The sequence below is a fragment of the Lepidochelys olivacea genome, assembly GCF_965140295.1.
Source record: "Lepidochelys olivacea isolate rLepOli2 genome assembly, chromosome: 7".
Classification (NCBI taxonomy): Eukaryota; Metazoa; Chordata; order Testudines; family Cheloniidae; genus Lepidochelys; species Lepidochelys olivacea.
Genome location: NC_140417.1, coordinates 58,095,094 through 58,113,614, shown reverse-complemented (window position 1 = coordinate 58,113,614; position 18,521 = coordinate 58,095,094). Strand labels below are relative to the sequence as shown.

General features: G+C 46.2%; 1 protein-coding gene across 1 annotated transcript in view; it reads left to right on the top strand.

Moving 5' to 3' along the window:
* ANTXRL (ANTXR like) overlaps positions 1-18,521 on the top strand; it is a 75,897-nt gene that overhangs the window by 18,640 nt on the left and 38,736 nt on the right. The window contains exons 5-11 of the mRNA XM_084634086.1: positions 54-87; positions 2,441-2,520; positions 2,899-2,967; positions 3,151-3,231; positions 3,336-3,396; positions 15,156-15,254; positions 17,081-17,150. Of these exons, the coding sequence (XP_084490212.1) occupies positions 54-87; positions 2,441-2,520; positions 2,899-2,967; positions 3,151-3,231; positions 3,336-3,396; positions 15,156-15,254; positions 17,081-17,150 (494 nt within the window). The remainder of the gene's footprint in view (positions 1-53; positions 88-2,440; positions 2,521-2,898; positions 2,968-3,150; positions 3,232-3,335; positions 3,397-15,155; positions 15,255-17,080; positions 17,151-18,521) is intronic.

Below are 18,521 nucleotides of genomic sequence, written 5' to 3'. Positions count from 1 at the left end.
TTTGCCCCTGTTGGACCTAAAAAGAGATAATAACTTTTTACTCTTTGTTGCAGGCAAATGAACAGATTTACCATGAAAACTATGGAGGTAGGGACACTTATCACTGCCATAATTTATTTTCATTGAGAAGCTGGGGAGGATGGGGTTGTCAGCATGACCTGTAATTAACCCGTGGAAGAAAGAAATGTTGGGGGAGGAGCTAGTATTACTCCGTCTTTCCACTCCAGCTTGATTAAAGCCCTGCTTTCAAATTCATAGATTCTAAGGCCAGAAGGCACCACTGTGATCTTCTAGTCTTGACTTCCTGCATAACACAGGCTGGAGAATTGCATCCAGTGCTCCATGCAGTGAGCCTCGTAATTGCTCATCTGATTGGACGCAGTCTAGAAGTATTGGGCTTTACATGTATCATTCCATTTTGAAGCACCCAATCTTGTCTGCCTGATGTACCCCAAACTCTCATTTGACTGTCAACATTGCTGTGAGTGCGATCTGACACCCATTGCATTCAGTCGGAGATGTCCCATTGATTTCATTGGGCTTGGGATCAGGCTCTCCATCCTTCTGAACTTAAAAGTAACCTAAAGTAGGGTGGGGGAGTATGTTTGTGTCCTTTTTTGCTTCTGTGCATAAAGGTGGCTTAACATTTAAAGAATGTCTTTTTCCTGCTTGCATTTTACCTTGGCTATATCAGGGATGTCAAGACTTTTCTTCCCTATGTTGCTGGAGGTCTCCTGGAAGGATGCAGAGATATGGGTTAGGCACTCACTAGGATCCTAATTGAATTAGTGGTGAGGTTTTAACAAAAGTGCCCTTCTCCCAAGAGTTTCTCTGGTGTTTGAGTTAAGTAGGTGTTAAGAAAAACAGAGTTCTGAAGAGCCTGCATAAAAATGGCCTCTCCTCTCATTCAGTCAATGAACCTACTAGTTTTCCAGGGAAAAAAAGAGTTGACATGACAAAGTAAAGTATGAAGAAGAAACAAAATGTAAAACATAAAATAACAGCAACGATCTTTCCAGCCTTCTTCAACTATTTAAAAAAAAAAAAAAAAAGCGAGGTCAAGACCCATTTTTCCCAGCTGCAGGTCACTTTTAAGGCTTCATGTTTGTGGCTATGACATGACATGGCAAGGACTGCACGGCATAAGAAACCTGTCAAAACTCATCAGGCTCTTAAATTTCCGGTAATACTGGAAAGACATTTGAAACGGAAAGAAATTATTTTAAAAAACAACTTCCCTGGTCTTCCCCACTGCTCGTATTTTAACTGCTGGACCTAAGAAGTGACATCAGATGTGTGTCTGAGCCACAATTTACGTACTGGTTGGGAGTAATTGTGCTAGAGCGCTATATTTGGCTGTACATTGCTCTGCTGTATACTTGGCTACTCACTGTGGCTAAAACTCATCTGGAACAAAGCCGGCACACCCCTTAAGACCTATTTTGAAGATTTAGGTGGGATGTAAGGGGTGCATCAACTATGTGCTGGATCACCATGCATGGGTGAATTTTATCCCCTCAGCCTGCTCCTGCATTCTTTGCACACCTGGAATCCCCACTGACTTCAGTGCGCATTCTTGCACAAGAAATGCAGGAGTTCTCACACAAATCCTGCTCACTATACTCACCTTGGTGGGGGCGGGGGAATTGCTCCCCTCTGACCTGCAGGAGGAGGCATTGGGATGGCAGGATGCATCCCTTAGGGAGATCACCCCAGTTTGCTCTGTCATGGCACATGGCACAGGAATTGGCATCCCCTTCTATAAATGAACCCCCTGAACCACAGATCCCTGCTGCCTTTCTCTGCAATGGTCACACTCAGAAATGCTTGTCAAGGGGCGATTCCCCCCTCTCTTCTCCCTCTGGCCTCACCCCACCACAAGGTTCACTGGAGGATCCTCAGTGGGATCCAGGCAGGAAAAGGGGTGACCTGAGGCAGCAGGCTTCTGGGGAGGTCTGTGCATGGATGCTGCTGGAGCAGTACCCTCCCGACTCACACTGATTCCCTTAAGGAAAAGGAGTACTTGTGGCACCTTAGAGACTAACCAATTTATTTGAGCATAAGCTTTCATGAGCTAGCTGTAGCTCACGAAAGCTTATGCTCAAATAAATTGGTTAGTCTCTAAGGTGCCACAAGTACTCCTTTTCTTTTTGCGAATACAGACTAACACGGCTGTTACTCTGAAACCATTGATTCCCTTGTGCTGCTTGTATGATGAAGATGAGCAGGATTTGGCTCATAACACACTGTTCTGGGTCAGATCTTCAGCTGGCATAGATTGGCATAGCTCCATTGCAGTCACTGTACATCAGCTGAGCTTCAGAGCTCTGTATTCATTTGTCAGCAAAGAAGGATGCATTGCCTAAACTTATTTATCCATTGCCAAAGCTTCTGTAACAGCCATACCTAACCCCAGCCATTTTCACTCTCACCCCTGCAGGACTCCGGACAGCTAGTGTGATTATTGCTCTGACAGATGGGGAGTTGCAAGAGGTTCAGTTTTATTATGCTGAGAAAGAAGTAAGTCCTCATTGAGTTTACCCAAGTTGCTAAGGGTATGTCTACACTGCAATTAGACACCCATGGCTGGCCCATGCCAGCTGACCTGACCTTGTGTTCCCGGGGCTATTTAACTGCGGCATAGACATTTGGGCGGCATCCCCAGCTCTGGGACTCTCCTAGCTTGCAGGGTCCTAGAAACTGGGCTCCAGCCTGAGCCTGAACGTCTGCACTGCAATTAAACAGCCCTTTGCCCGAGCCCAAGTCAGCTGGCACCGGCCAGCAGCGGGTTTTTAATTGCAGTGTAGACATACCCTAAGTGGTTCATGTCAAACTTGTGAGCATCTGCTCTTGGTTCCAGTTTACGTGGCTTTGCATGTAATGGTGTCTTTCATGTAGGCCGACAGAGCCAGAAGCCTCGGAGCTATCGTTTATTGTGTTGGAGTGAAAGACTTTAATGAAACTCAGGTAATTTGGGAACTTTTTTTTTTTTGTTCTCTCCACCCATTCACAGCATCAAATGAGGTCATTTACTTAATTACCAGTGCATAAATCCATACCTGTCAGAGCTCTGCCTGTCAGCAAATAGGCTCGGTTTTAGATGCTGCAATTTTGTTTGTCTTGTGCATTTATGATGGTCTTTCTTTGCAGCTGTCGACAATTGCTGACAGCATTGATCACGTTTTCCCGGTAACTGGCGGCTTTTATGCCCTGAGAGGCACAATTGATTCGGTGAGTGGGGTATTCCAAAAGCGAGAGAAATGCGCCCTTTCCCACATTCATTAAGTGGCGAAACAACACCAATGATCAAAAATCCCATTATCTTCATCTCTTAGATTCTGAAGAAATCCTGTATTGAGATCCTGGCAGCTGAACCATCCAGTGTCTGTGCAGGAGGTGAGCTTATATTGAAATCAAATGATATGGCAAATGAGAGTGGAATTACAAAAATGTCTGATAGCTCCCTACAAAAGCACCAGATCCAAAGCCCATGGAAGTCAATGGAAAGTCTCCCATTGGGCTTTAGATAAGGCCTAGTGAGTCCATGCTCAGCTCAAGAAGGAAGCTACAAATGTAAAGATAGGCTCAGCTTTTCAAAGTCACTGAAGGGAACTGAAATGAGTAGGCATTGGGGTAGTGTTTTCAAATGTGCCCAAGTGACTTAGGAGCCTATCTCATTTTCCAAAGTGACTCATGGCTGGATTTTCAAAGGTGTCTGGGTACCTAAAGATACAGAGAGGTACCTAGGCACAGATCCTCAAAGGGTTTTAGGCTCTTTACTCCCATTGGCATCCCACCTGCATAGGTGCTTTTGAAAACCCCACTAGATGCCTGTTTGTATCTTTAGGCACCGATATAGCTTTGAGGATCTGGTCCTTAGGAACCAAATTGTAAGAGAAAGGCAATGGGATTTAGGCTTCTGGTTGGTTATGTCATTTTGGGACCTAGATTCCTATATCCCCAAGCCAACTTTGAAAATTTCAGCCATTTATTACAATATTAGGCTCTGCTCTTATAGCCCTCATATATATAAGCAATCTTTACTCATGTGAGTAGTCCCAGTGACTTAAATTGGACTACTCAAATGAGTAAAGATTGCTTTGTCTGGGTTTAGAAGCCACACCCATCACTGTACTAACTGAGTAGTTTTCAGGCTGCTTGTTCCTGCTAGCCCATTTCTGGTTACCTCCCATCCACAGTCTGACGTAGGCCCAGCCTTGCTTTGCTTGAAAATTAAGCATGAGTAAAGCACAAGGTGATATGATTTTGCATGCATCAGGGGAAGATATTTACATGAGGAAGGGTTTGCAGAAACAGGGGCATGCTCAAGTGTTACAATCATGGAAAAGATTTTGGAAAGTACTTTGCATGAAATTATAGTATTGTGTGGCTGAAATCCAACCGTCCTTACTCAGGAAAAATCTCCCTTGAAATCAGTAGGCGTTATACCTGGCTAAGGACTCCAGAATGGAAAGTATTAAGTTGGTTACGAAGGTCAAAAGATTGTGAGCCATTTTCCAAAAATGTTTCCTGATTTATTATTTTTTCAAATTCAAAAATTTTTGACCAGCAATATAACTGGTCAATTAACATAAGGAAATTTAATGGCAATTTTGTTTACATTTTTCCTGATCTTTTCCCAGCATACTGAAATATTGTCAAAATTTCAAAATTTGGAAAATGATGACCAGCTCTGATAATAATGACAGGTTTCAGAGTAGCAGCCATGTTAGTCTGTATTCGCAAAAAGAAAAGGAGTACTTGTGGCACCTTAGAGACTAACCAATTTATTTGAGCATGAGCTTTTGTGAGCTACAGCTCACTTCATCGGATGCATGTAGCTCATAAAAGCTTATGCTCAAATAAATTGGTTAGTCTCTAAGGTGCCACAAGTACTCCTTTTCTTTTTACTGATAATAATGAAAATAATAATGAAGACACCTCATATCTTGCCTTTCATCTGAAGAATGCCAAGTGCTGCTTATTTTCTGAACAAAAGACCCACTTACTGTACCAATAGATTTGCAACCTGTGTCACAATGTTCAGGAAATACTAGAGTGTTTGGAAAAAGAAAAGGAGGACTTGTGGCACCTTAGAGACTAACCAATTTATTAGAGCATAAGCTTTCGTGAGCTACAGCTCTATTAGAAACTGCAAGCAGTCAAAGCGATGATTTTGTAAAACACACACGGATGTTTCAGGTTTAAGGAAAGGTGATCGGAGCTTTACTGAAACAGAAATAATGAACTGCATAGACCAAGATACTTGGTGGTTTGTAAAGTGTTAGCATTTTGCATATTCGTAATGAAAGAATTGCTAGTGTGTTTGGTAAATGAAAGTATCCCCAGGGGAGCTGGTGCTAATGACATGCCTTTCGTGTTTAGTATATTGAACATGTAACCCTTCTGGTTTGTGTTAGCAATTCATTTGCTGTGTTTTTGTCTGTTTAGAAGACTATTGCAGCAGAGTAATAATGACACCATAAGCTTGCTGTAAGGTATAATTTACAGCATGGTTATTTAGAGCTTATGCTACTGTCTTGCATTCATTTGCTTATCCATTACAAAAATGAGCACATATAAAATAGCAATGGTGCATGAAAGCTGATTCCGAGCATGTCAGACCAAAGATGTAATTTGAGGAAAATCTAGTAAATATTGCAGAGAAGAGAAATTTTTGTTCAGTCTTCATTCCCACATGTCAATTGCTGGAGGATACTGCATTACATATTTCATTTTAAAACATCCTCTGGTGTTTCCGCTATTCTTCTGAATATTCCCAAAGGAGAAAAGGCGGAGAAGATATTTGCCACAAGACATTATCCATGAATTATTAAAAATGGAAGCTTACTGATTAAAAAAAAAAAATCCTAGTAGAGCTGGTCAAAAAACCGAGGAAAAACTTGGTGAAAAACCACAAAATTTCAAAGCTGTTTTCAATTAATAAGGGTTTGAAATGGACCCATTTTTTGTTTTATTTATTTGGCAAACATTTTCAATATAAATGTGTATGGAAATGGTTCTCAGATTTGTTTGTTTGCTGAAAACCTGGTTTTGTCAAATGAAAAATTTCAGTAACCATTTCAATAACATGCTTTTATACGTTTTGATAAAACAGTTATGAAAATTTCATGAAAAATGAAAGATTTTGCAAAGTTGATAATTTTTCTTGAACAGTTCTCTCTTCTTCTTCTTCTTTTTTTTTTCTTTAAAAAAGCCATATTTCAAGAAAATTTTTTCCCAGTTTCTCTTCCTGGTTTATTAGTTCTACAACTTTCCCCATTTTGTTGACGGAAATAGATTAAAAGATTAACTGAAATACATATGTGACTTTCGAGGTGAGCAAAATGTTTAATTCGAGCCAAAATGTTTTTTTTTTTTCAAATTTTTTGATTTGCTGAACATTTCTGAAAAATGTTATTTTTGGGTCAGCCCGAAACACTTTAAAATTCAATCAAAATTCAGCAAAACAATCAGTTATTTGCACAGTGCTGATGGGTCATTTCATTGAAGCGGGGGCCACTGCTCATGGTTCTGTATGAGCTCTGTGCCTATTAATAAATATTTGGAGGATCCAAAAACCTTGATAAAGTGGCAAATCCTTACCTGCATCAATATCCCTGGACAACAATATACAGTTGTTATTTTGTTTAAATGCAGTGTAATTTATACAGTTTATTACTTCATCTTTGTTAACGTCTAACTCATATATGCACACACACACACAGAGATATAGTACAGACAGTCAGATATATAGATACACACACACACAGATATGTACATATAAATTCCTATCTCTAGATCTTTTGGAAATTTCCTTAAACCAACAGTAAAGCTTGTTTGCTTTCAGCGCTGAAATATGCACATCCTGGAGCCAGCCATGCATTTTGCATGAAATTCACCAAAGTGGGGGCATAGTGGTTAATTGGGGGGTTATTCATAATTCTTACTGACAATTTTAATCTTTATTCTATAATGCCAGATTCTGTGTTACTAAGTCAATGGGACTTTTGCTTGAATAGGGACCACAGCAGGTTTTGCCTGTTCATTATGAACAATAATTACCATTATATGGTATTTACTATTTAGCAATGATCTCAGGTTCGCTTTTGAGGTGCCAGTGGTTTAATAAATTGCTGAGGAAATGACTGCTACGTGGCGTTAGCTGAATTCAGACTAGTTCCAGTCTGGGGGCTGTATGTCTGAGATGGAGCTGGCTGGTACATCCATTTACAAATTGATCTAGCCGGGTTATGACAGCTCTCTGATGCTTAATTCTTTTTGACCCTGCAAATTTATAGTTCCTTATGTGGGGAAATGCACTTAGTTCTTTCTGTTCCCTCTGATTGAAAGTGACCAAGACATGCAGCCTGTAAACAGGCGATCAGTGTGGAATTGGAGGTGCTGGGTCTGCTGTTTGACAGCATCATTGCTTTGATTAGGCTCTCGGTACACAGATGTGATTGAAAGGTTTTGCTGGATGTGGCATCCTGCTGGCCCCGTCAACTCCCAGGTGTGGATGCAAGCAGTCAGCTCCTCATCAGAGTCAGAGAAGCGAAGCCGACAGCACAGCCATGGCGCACCAGCTTCAGCCCACCATCTCGCTGCCAGCGCTGCCCAGTTATTTCACTGCTGACCTTTTTCCCTTCGCTGTCTTGTCAAAAGCAACAATCTAGATTCTGACAGTAACTAAGAAAGAAAAGGACGCAGCCAGAGCCAGGGCCCAAAATTAAATAGAATTAGCCATTTCAACAGGCCATCATCCCGAATATATTAATGCTCCATAGCATCTGAAGGGGGGACTGCTCAATAGCAACAACACAATCCAGCCTTGACTGTTTACATTTCCATACAAGACTGTTATTGAAACTATATTGTTCCCCATGTGCTCATGTGGACAGGTTATTATGGGGGCTCTGGGCTGCTTTAGCAAGCATCTGTGCAAAGTTGCAGTGACAGTGAGAGGAAGGGCAGGACGGATAAACTGTCTTGACAAGATTAAACTCCCAGATGAGGCCGTTACTGTGAACATTTTGCATTTAGAGTCCTCTGTAGTCACAGTGATGGTGTTTTTTAAAAAGAAAAACCCACAAACATTAATAGTAATTACACCTTTGTGGCTGCTGTATTTGAAAGCCTGTTCCTTCAGCAAAGCAAACAGCTGTTTCATTTTAACGTGTTGCTTTTCTGTACGGACAAAAACAATATCGTCTTGCCCAGATGGTGAGATCATTTTGAAGTTAGCGGCTGAAGAAACGGGTCAGAGGGCAAGACTTGGTATGCAAGGATATACATGTACAGCTGTCACTACAGTGTGCCATGCGCCGAGAGGGGAGTGTAACCCACGTTCACATTCTGGGTCAAACGCTGCTGTCAGTTACCTTGGTGTCAAGGAGCCGTCTCTGATTCTGATCAGGAGTAACTGCAGTGAAGTAAGTTGGTTTATGTCAGTGTAAACTGATGCATGATATGAATCAGGCTCGGAGTAACTTGATTATCGTCACTGGAGTTAATGCAGGTTAATACTGGGGTAACAGAGAGTTAAACTTGGCCCTGTTTTAATTTATTTTAAGGAGCATTGGGTGCTGATGCAAATCATGACATAATAAACAGGCCCACTTCTGTGCGTTCAGCTCCCTGATTCAGACCATCCTTCTGCAGTAAAGCACCAAAGCACACGCTTAACTTTAGGCATGTGCCTGAGCCCCATTGTTTGAAGCACCGGTTTAAACTTCAGCATGTATTTAAGGAGGAGGTTTTCCAAAGTGCCAAAGGGATTTAGGTGCATCAGTCCCATTGGACTTCTGCATCTAAATCCTGTAGACACTCTGGAAATCCTCTCTCTAAGTGCTTTGCTGAGTGGGATGGGTTTAAGCACATGCTTAAATTGGGGCCTGAGAGTACAATTTTCAAAGGTGCCTGAGTGACTTAGGGACCTGTCCCATCGACTTTCAAAGGGATTTGGGCTCCTAAGACACTTAGACACCTTTGAAAAATTTGCCTTGAATGACTTTGCTGGGAGCAGAAAGTGAGTAACTGATGGTAGAATATGGGCTACATGCATTAATACACAGCACTGAAGCTGTTGCAGGTATTTCCCATGTGCAGCTCTGCTTTTGCAGATGGGCTGTTCACTACAGGAGCTCCTTTTTCTCTCCAAAATATCTTTCCAGCTCTTCACGTTCCCCTAAATCTTGCATTGTCTCTGTAGAACACCAGAGCAGAAAACCAGTGCCCTCTCCTAGCATGCAGTCTTAGATCATGGAGTACTGATCCACACAAACTCTTAGCAGTCACCTGAGCCACTGCCTTTGCAGATCCAGATGAAACTTGGTAGTAAGCACAGGAGTACATATATGTCCGTAAGGAAGCATGTCTTTGGGCCTTAACCTTTTGGTTGCAGGGCTAACTTGCTGCCCTAGCTGAGGCTCATTTGCATCTGTAGTTCTTAAGAACTTTGTACGATACCACATTTGAAATGTATTTTATGAGACACCGGAGCCCCATTGCCACATTGTAAAGCCTTAACTGAGGACAGGAGGGTCTGATCCTGCTCTTGTTTGCGCTGGGGTCACTTCATTAACTTCAGAGGAGTCACTCCTGATTTACTCCAGTGCAAGTGAGAGCAGAATCAGGATGAGGCCCCGTGAGTCTGGGCTGAATAAGGAGAATGGCTTGGAGCATGTACGCTGGTTTGCAGTTGCTGAAGTACATGTCCTAAGGAAATTGTTTAATCCATTATTAAATGTGGTAAACAAAGGTATCTTGGGCCTGATTCTGATCTCACTCAGACTGCGGTAAATCAGGTACAACTCCACTGAAATCAGTCGGCCTGATTCTCATCTCATTTATGCTGTTCTGCCCCAGGGTGACTATTGGGTCCCATGGATTTAGCCCTGATTTATGCCAGTGTCACAGGAGAATCAGGCCCACTGATGTCAATGGAATTCTACCCTAGTGGCTACGGCGCACCCTGAGCCTGGCAGGAAGAGTCCATCCTCACCCCTCACCATGACACCCCCTGGGCCATGCTTGGCTATCGTGGCATGGTACCACTTCCCCCGAGGAGTGTACCCAAGAGGGGGATGAGCTAATGACGGCTTGGGGATTGGAGCTTCTGGGTCAGACTTCACCTCTGTTCGGTGCGTAGGAGTGAGTGGCAAACCATGGTGTCACAATGGGAATGACTGGAGACTCGAGGGAACGGTCTCCTCCGTGTCCATTTGGCTGTGGTTGTATCCAATCCATAGGCCCTGTGCATTGCGTCCTCCCTGTCACAACTGACAGCTCCTCAGATCTCCAGCCATTGCAATTTCAGCAGGAGTGTAGACTAGTAAAAGCAGAATTCCCATCTCATCCAGGTTGATGTCCGTGCCAACCTGCTACACAGACAGGGGAGTATGGTGTGGCGCTGGCCCTTTCACTTGTTTGTTCTATGGATGAGGAGTATTTGCCATATTGGGTCTTAGCACTGGGCTGCTGCCTCTAGCAATGGCCTGTGCTGGATGCGTCAGAGGAAACCCCAAATCACCCATTTGCAACCATTGGGGAAGAACCTCAGCTGGGGTAAACCAGCATCATTCCAATTAAGTCAGTTGAACAATGCTGATTTACACCAGCTGAGGCTCTGGCTCTGAAAGAAATTGTAGCAAACTGGTGCGTTTTTTCACTATGGAAGCCGGTTATGTTTGAGTCAGCTCAGACACTGAAGTGTCCTGGTTGGTTTCATGTCCTGGCTCGCGGGCAGTTACCCTGCTGGGTTTCTCAGCACAGCAAGGGAATGTTTGGGTGCATACCACTTCAGCTAGTGTGGAGGGCAATGCCAGGGGTGGGCCACTGAAGGAGCTATGGGTTCCACAGTTAAAAGGATCGAGGGGCCCTAACACCCCATGCTAATGGCACAGGGAGTTGCACTACAATCCTGCATCCTGCTTCTTCTCTGGGAGTTGCATTGCACCCCTTGAACCTCATAGATTTTAAAGCCAGAAGATAATATAGGCCAGGGAATTTCACCCTGTGATTCCTGCCCCAAGCCCATATTCATCGAGTCATATAAGCCATATCTTGGTGGTTGAGTCAGAGCATATTTTTTTAGAAAGAAACATCATATCTTAATGTAAAAACTCCAAGTGATGGAGGAATCTTTGTTGACAAGTTTGAGATTTTAGCTCCAAAGTCAGTTTCCATGCTCATAAGAATGGCCCTACTGGGTCAGACGAAAGGTCCATCTAGCCCAGTAATCTGTCTTCCGACAGTGGCCAATGCCAGGTGCCCCACAGGGAATGAACAGAACAGGTAATCATCAAGTGATCCATCCCCTGCAGCCCACTCCCAGCCTCTGGCAAACAGAGGCTAGGGATACCATCCCTGCTCATCTTGGCTAATAGCAGTCCCTAGTAGACCCAAACAGCAAGCAACAGGGTTACACTATTAGGTGGGTCTCTCATTCCTATTTAGAGGCCTGCTCTCCCCATAGAACTTGCATTGTTATTATAATGGGGATTAATTTTCTCTCCTTCCAAGTGCACAACAGTCTATGACAATAAGAGTTTTGTGTGCCCAGTGAGAGCAAAGTGGCCCATTGATTGTGCAGTCCGTAAGCAGCTTCCATTTCTAATGCACACACTGTGGGCCGGTCCCATGTTCAGTCGTGCTGTCCTGTGGGTTGAAGGTTTAAACCACTGAAGTGGGGTAAACATGAAAAGAAAGACTGAAAAAATCTACCCTTCTTTTCCACTGAATTTAGGCAAGAGCACTAAGAAGTAAAGATGGCCACATGCTGCGGAACTTAGATCCAGAATTTTGGACATCCCAAGGTTGGGGAGGGTTCGGCTGGAGGTCTTGGGTCAGTGCCTTGTATATATAGGGGCCACTTGCAAGATTCAGAACTGTATGTGCAGCGGGATTACAAACATCCTCCGAGATCAGGGGAGTTCAGGCTATGGGTGGGTTAGAAAACCTGACCTCTGAGGAAAGGTTGAAAAACAACTGGTCATGTTTAGTCTTGAGAAAAGAAGACCTGACAACAGTCTGCCAATATCTTAAGGACTTGTATAAAAGAGGACGGTGATTAATTGTTCTCCATGTCCACTGAAGGTAGGATAAGAAGCAATGGGCTTAATTTGCAGCAAGGGAGGTTTAGGTTGGATATTGCAGAAAACTTTCTAATTCTAAGGGTAGTTAAGCTCTGGAATAGGCTTCCAAGGGAGGTAGTGGAGGTAGTTCCCATCACTGGAAGTGTTGATCAAACCCCTGTCAGGAATGGTGTAGGTTTACTTGGTCCTGGCACAGTGCAGGAGGCTGGACTTGACTTCTCGAAGTCCCTTCCAGCCCTGCATTTCTATGATCCTATGACTGGGTTTAGCCCATTATAAAGATGCGGGCTGTCTGGTGATCTAGGGTTCCCATTTCAAACACGTCAAAGTCTGTGTGCCTTTCCGATCAGGCTCTGTTAGAAACAGAAGCTGTTTCTTATTCCCCTGGGATCTAGTGGGGAAGTTGGAAATTTCCGCTGCCTTCGAATCCAGGTTTGCTAATGGATGAAGGCAACCCCCCTTTCAGTCCCACATGTCCCTCACCACTGGAGTGTCTGAGCATCTCCCAGACCAGTCACTGCTATGGGGGAAATACAGTCCCCATTTTAGAGACAGAGAAGTGAGGCACTGAAGAAGCGACTTACCCAGGATCATGCCAGCAGCTTGTTGCAGAGATGGAAATGATCCCAGGCCCCTAAGGCCGAGTCCAGTGCTCTGTCCACTAGACCATCCTTCCTACCTTCTTCTCTTCTGTGCTTGCTTAGGTGACAGGTGGGGGCAATTGAGCTGAAAAGCCTGAAGAGGCATTTCCTGCTGACGGGAGCAAAACACAGTTACTTATGAAGGAAAAATATCACAGGTTTTTGTTTTTTTTTCCCCCTTCACAACAGAAGCCGCATAAGCCAGAGCACCTGCTTTAATGTGTGCTAGCGATCTGACCAGCAGACAGCTGGGGAGCATCTGATGTGGCCGGCCTTTTCCTGGGCCACCGTTTGTTTCTGCTGGGGACAGGGTGCGGGAGAGAGGGAGAGAGAGCGTGAAGGAAAATGGCAGCTGCCAATCTCTTTGTAACTCCCACGAGGCTCGCACAGGTTGGCCCTTGTGTGGATAGAAAGGTCATGTTTCACCAGGGTTTGTACCAAGGCAAAACTCTCCTCTCTAATCGGCATTGTGTGGGGGAGGAGTCTCCACTCTGCCATTTCTCTGGGAATGGAGCTGCTGCTGGGATAGAAGCATATTGGTGAGGAGATCTCCCATGCGGGTCTGGGAGGAGTATTGTGCCCTGAGTTGTCATGCATAGTTGCCTGGTGCCTCCCTCATTCACATGGGTGTCAACCAAAGTGGAGTCACTCGGGAGGAAATCAGGACTAGTGCGAACCGAATCAGACCCATCATGTTATCATAGCATCTTTCGTCTAGGCATACGGCAGAGCCACACTTTCAAAAGTCACTAAATGCCAAACAGTTGGTCTTGGTACCTGGGGCTGGCCTGCTACAGGTGGCTCCGGCCACTCCTTCCATAGAATCCTGGCCCTTTAAAGATCACCCTCTGGCCTCGCGGGCTGAACTCCATTGCATAGCGCTGAGATCCTGTAGAAGGACCCTCCCATCCTGGTTGTAGTGGCTCGGAAGAGTGCCACCTACTGACAAGCCAGCACCACTTCCTCTAGCACCCAAAGGGGTTGTTTTCTGGAAGGTCGCCAATTCAAATACTGACTGAGGCCAGATGCTGCTTAAAGGTCTGACAAGGCCACGGTGGCAAGGAGAGTCAGCTGCTTCTGAGGAGTGTGCTCGCTTGTCCTGTCCATGGACAGGAAAGGAAATGATACTGGGATAGGGAGACAAATAGCTGCTCAGCTTGGCTCAGCGTCAAGGCTGCATCCTGGGCAGCCAGACCTAGCAGTCAGAGCCAGAGTCCACTGTCAGCAGTCAAGAGTCAGCTGGGTCAGGCAGGAGCCAAACCAGAGATCAGAACCGCAAGTCAGAGGTCAGGAGCCTTGTCAGGTCAGGACGCCTGGAAATCAAGCTGCGGGAGCAGAAGCAGGAGGCACCAGGTACATAGTCCAGAGCAGGGTAAATCCGGGGTGTTTGGACAGCTTCCTGTTGCTGGCTTAAGTAGGGCTGACGGGCCAATTGGCTGCTAACAGGACGTAAGAGGCGGAGCCTCAAACTGGAGCTGGGCTTCATGCGTCCTGGGTCAGCAGGCTGCCAAGTGGAGGGCTGACATATGGCTACTCCTCTGGCCCCGGGTTTGAGGCCCGTGAGTCATGACAGTCAGAAAGATGAAATAAGTGAGGAGCATCCATCTCCCCTGATGCAGGAGGATCTAATGGCCCATGGCCACCTTCTGCCATGAAAAGGAAACAAGTTATGTACATCCATCCACTAAATGAAATACTCAGCCCTCCTCTGCTGTGGGACAGAACTATCCTCTAGGTCTCCCCAGGCATTCTGAGTCTAATTAGCATCCACTGGCTTAGACTGTTAGTTCCTTGGAGCTTGTCTTGTACAAGGTCACTTCACACCACTCCAGCAGCACACAGGGGCCTCAGTGTAAATGGGGCTCAGGCTTTGTGTGTGCTCAGCTAATAAGGATCTGGATGCAAATCCCACATTTTGGATGAATATATTATAGGCCAGCTTCCCAGCTGGTGTAAATCAGGGTAGCTCTGTTGATGTCAATGGAGCTGTAGCAATTGACACCAACTGAGGATCTGGGTCTGTGTTTGGACTGACATATTATTTTGATCTTGAAATATTGGGGAGGAACAAACCCTGGGGAAATGAATTCACAGGAGGCAAAACATGACACTGTTGAGAATGTTACAAGCAAATATCCCTTAGGGGACTAAAAAAAGTCCTCCACTCTTCTACAGCAATGGTCCATAAACCACTAGTTTGCACTAGCGACCCTGCAGTGCTTCGGGCTATCACTGCAGAGTAGTGTAGTCATTTATAACAGCAGGGTCAGAGTTAATCATTTGATTCAGACAGAGCAAGATTCAGCTGCTGTCATTTCCTACTTCAGATCCCAGTGGGATTAGATGGAAACGTAGTCTTTGAGAGAGGAGGGGGAAAAGGTCAGTCATTTGTCATCATTCATTCTATTTACTCTTGCAGAATCCTTTCAAGTTGTGGTCAGAGGCAACGGCTTTTATCACGCAAGAAACATCGATCAAGTTCTCTGCAGCTTCAAAATCAATGACACCATAACAATCAGTAAGTTGATGGGCTGGAGATTTTATGCCCTAAATTGCGCAAGGATCCTGACCCAGCTCCTCTGAGTCAATGCGAGTCTTTGCATGGACTTTGGTGGGCATTCTTTAGGGCCCTAGTCCCATATTATGGGTCAAATCCCAAGATCTGGGAATCACTTAAGTCATACTCTGAAGGTAGTGCCTAGGCTTTGTGCTGGGTCTTTCATCCTCACTGCAAGAGTGGAGATGGTTTGACTTGCTGTCCACACAGATACAGCCTGTCTGGTACTGTGGGGGGAGACATGAAATTGCCTGCCACTCTCGTGTCCATTAATAACACAGACTGATGCTGTCCTGATCCAGGGATGCTGTGCTCAGACACACGTCAGTTACACTGGCTCAGGAGGGAGTGACCAAGTGTCCCTCTGTGAAATGAGTTTGTCTAAAGTATCATAACACAAAACCCAGCACAACTGTGCTAAATTGGGCCCCTTGTGGGCAGTCTCAGCATGTAAACTAAGGCTCGAATGGGGCAAAGAGATGCCCCTCTCCCCACCATGTCTGAGAGCTGCTCCTCTCTCAGCCCCAGATGAGTAGGGTGTGGCACGCTGGCCAAGGGACGGTGTGGGGAAACTCACACAGCTGCTGCTTCTGGGGCTCACCCTCCCCTGTGGACAGTATTTGGCCTCCAGGATTGGTATAGACTGGCACCCCATGTTAGCCCTAAACTCACACTGGGTGGGAGCTCCCCTGGGGCCAGTGGTTGGGCTTCTTTCTAGCCAAGCCTGGTTCCCCGGGTCTCTCTCTGGCCATACACCTCAGCTGCTCCCTGCGCCCCTCTCCTAGTCCTGAGCTGAGGCTGTGTCTGGGCCTGCTGTGCACCTGCAGACAGCAGTACCAAGCCACCTTTTGCAGGCTCCGCCCAGCCCAGCAAGCCCTCTTCAAGGGTATACCTGAGCCAGCTGGCGCACAGCAGACCAGGTGGCCTGTAGCCAATCATCTGTCTTCACTTGGGTTGGCTGACCTACCCTCGGTGGAGTGACACTCCCGCCCTCCAATGGGGAGCTTCAGGGAGTGCCAGATCACTCATCAGCTGCAAAGGAGGAGAGGATAGCTGCTCTCCTCTGGCCATCCTCTCACCAGTCAGTGCCGAGGGGGCAGAGCTGGCCCCATCACGGGCATGCTTTGCATGTGGAGTGGGGGCTCCAGACACAGAGCCACCAAAACATGGAACTGGTATCCTTATTCTGCTGCATTTCCATTGCACACACCCACTGGGTGGTCATTGTAGGGCGGTGGCTGGATACTTCTCTCTGACAGCATGGGACTCCTCAGAGTGGTACTGGGCTAGAAAACAAGAGGATTTGATTTGGAGGGGGCAGTTAGATGGACTTTGCAAGCAGACAAGATGCTCAATAGAGAGACGAGGGAGATGAGGTCACATCTTTTATTGGACCAACTTCTGCTGGTGAGAGAAACAGTCAAGAGATTGTCAGTAAAAGATGTGCCCTCACCCACTTTGTCCCTCTAATATCCTGGGACCAGCCCAACTACAACAACACAGTGTCCAGTATATACAATACTAAGCCAAACATTTAGGTGACCCATCCTGAGGGGTGCCTTTGAATGGTTTGAGCTGGGCGATGTCACAGCTGGATGTCACAGCTGTGACAAGGAATGACAGGTAAGACAGCCCCTAAAGACAAGGACCAGCTCTGAGCCATGTCCACACTAGGCCTGATCTGGCATCTGCAGTTCTCACTGACGTCAACAGTACCCCTCCGGGTTGATCCCGTTCGGGAGACACTGCTCTTTCCATACGTTACAGTCTGTCTTGTTTCCTTTTAGATGAAAAACCGACTATTGTTCAAGACACCTATTTGCTTTGCCCTGCACCAGTAATAGAAGACATTGGACAGTAAGTACGGCTCTGCAGCCTGGGCTGAAGGGGAGGGGGCGTTGGCGGTGGGATCAATAGGCATTTTGCCTAAAAAGGACTAAACAAGGAGGTCAGGCGTGTGCAGCTTTTCAGAAGTTCATTGGCAGGTTCAGCGCCATCCTGATGGACCAGACCCTCCCCTGGGGCGTCAGCATGGCTCCGTTCAAGGCTGAGCACACTTCAGCGTGGGGCTCCTGCCCCCATTTGAAGTGGTGGTGGGAGGGGCTGCAGCCTGCCCCTCCGGCCTATATTCCCTAACTTGCCAGTGCACTTAGTCGTCATGATGCCTCCTTGAGGAGCTGGGCCCTGCAGTGCATCATGCAGGAGGGACAGGGATCAGACTGTGCGATGCTTCACCCAAACACATGGGCAGAGCATTGCATCTGAGTCCGCTGGTAAAAAGAGAGTCAAAACCAACATATCGGGTGTCACGGATCCACAGGGTCAGTGCTGCAGCCCCAGCTTTGGAACAGTCATGGGAGGAGCCCTGCAGTGTGCCAGACCCTCTAGGGGTCTCACTCTTCCCCCAGGGTAAGCCACGCAGCTTCACCGCCTCCTTAGATGGGACCTCTGGGCCTTCAGCACTCCTGCTTCACACCAGGAGCTCAGCGAGTCCCACTGGGACAGACCCCTGAGGAAGACTTGTGCAGTCTTAGGGAGCAACGCACCTCCTCTGCTAGCACCTGCAGGGACATATCCAGCGTTGTTACACTGCCGGGTTTATTAGACGGCTGGAATGCACATAGGAAGGCCTTGGTTAGCACAGAGGAATGAAGGTTAAAGCACAGTCCACAGTCCAGCCAAGCTGCAGTGAACCCCACTGTTCAAGCTGTCTCCCTGTCTGTCTGACATGTGTGCCCCCGGAGCCAACGCTTAATGTCCACCTCATCCCCTGCTCCCCCCAGTCCTTTCTTCCTGACCTGAGGAGAGGCGGCTCAGGCCTCCCTGCTGAGAGGTGGGGCAGTCCATATCTCTCTGGGCCATTGGTTGCTAGGTGCCCATGTCTGGGCAATTGGCTTTTCCATTGTCTTCTCAAGAGCTCCATTGATATGGGACGTGAGGCCCCAGACAGCTAGGCCCTATTCCTGCCTATGTCTTAGCCTGATATGAGAGCAAACATGCCCTTTTCACCCACTAGGTAGCAATGCCGCATATAGGGGAAACTGAGATACACATATTCTTCATACAAATATTCCAAAAAAATTCCCGCTTCGTCACATTGGGTTTGAAAGTTACGGCTTCCACATCAACCCTACCATAATCGGTTGCGCCACATTTCCATCACCACACACAACTTCCCGCTGTTCATGGGCATGCGGAATAGTATGGATGCATGAGGGGGCTGAATTT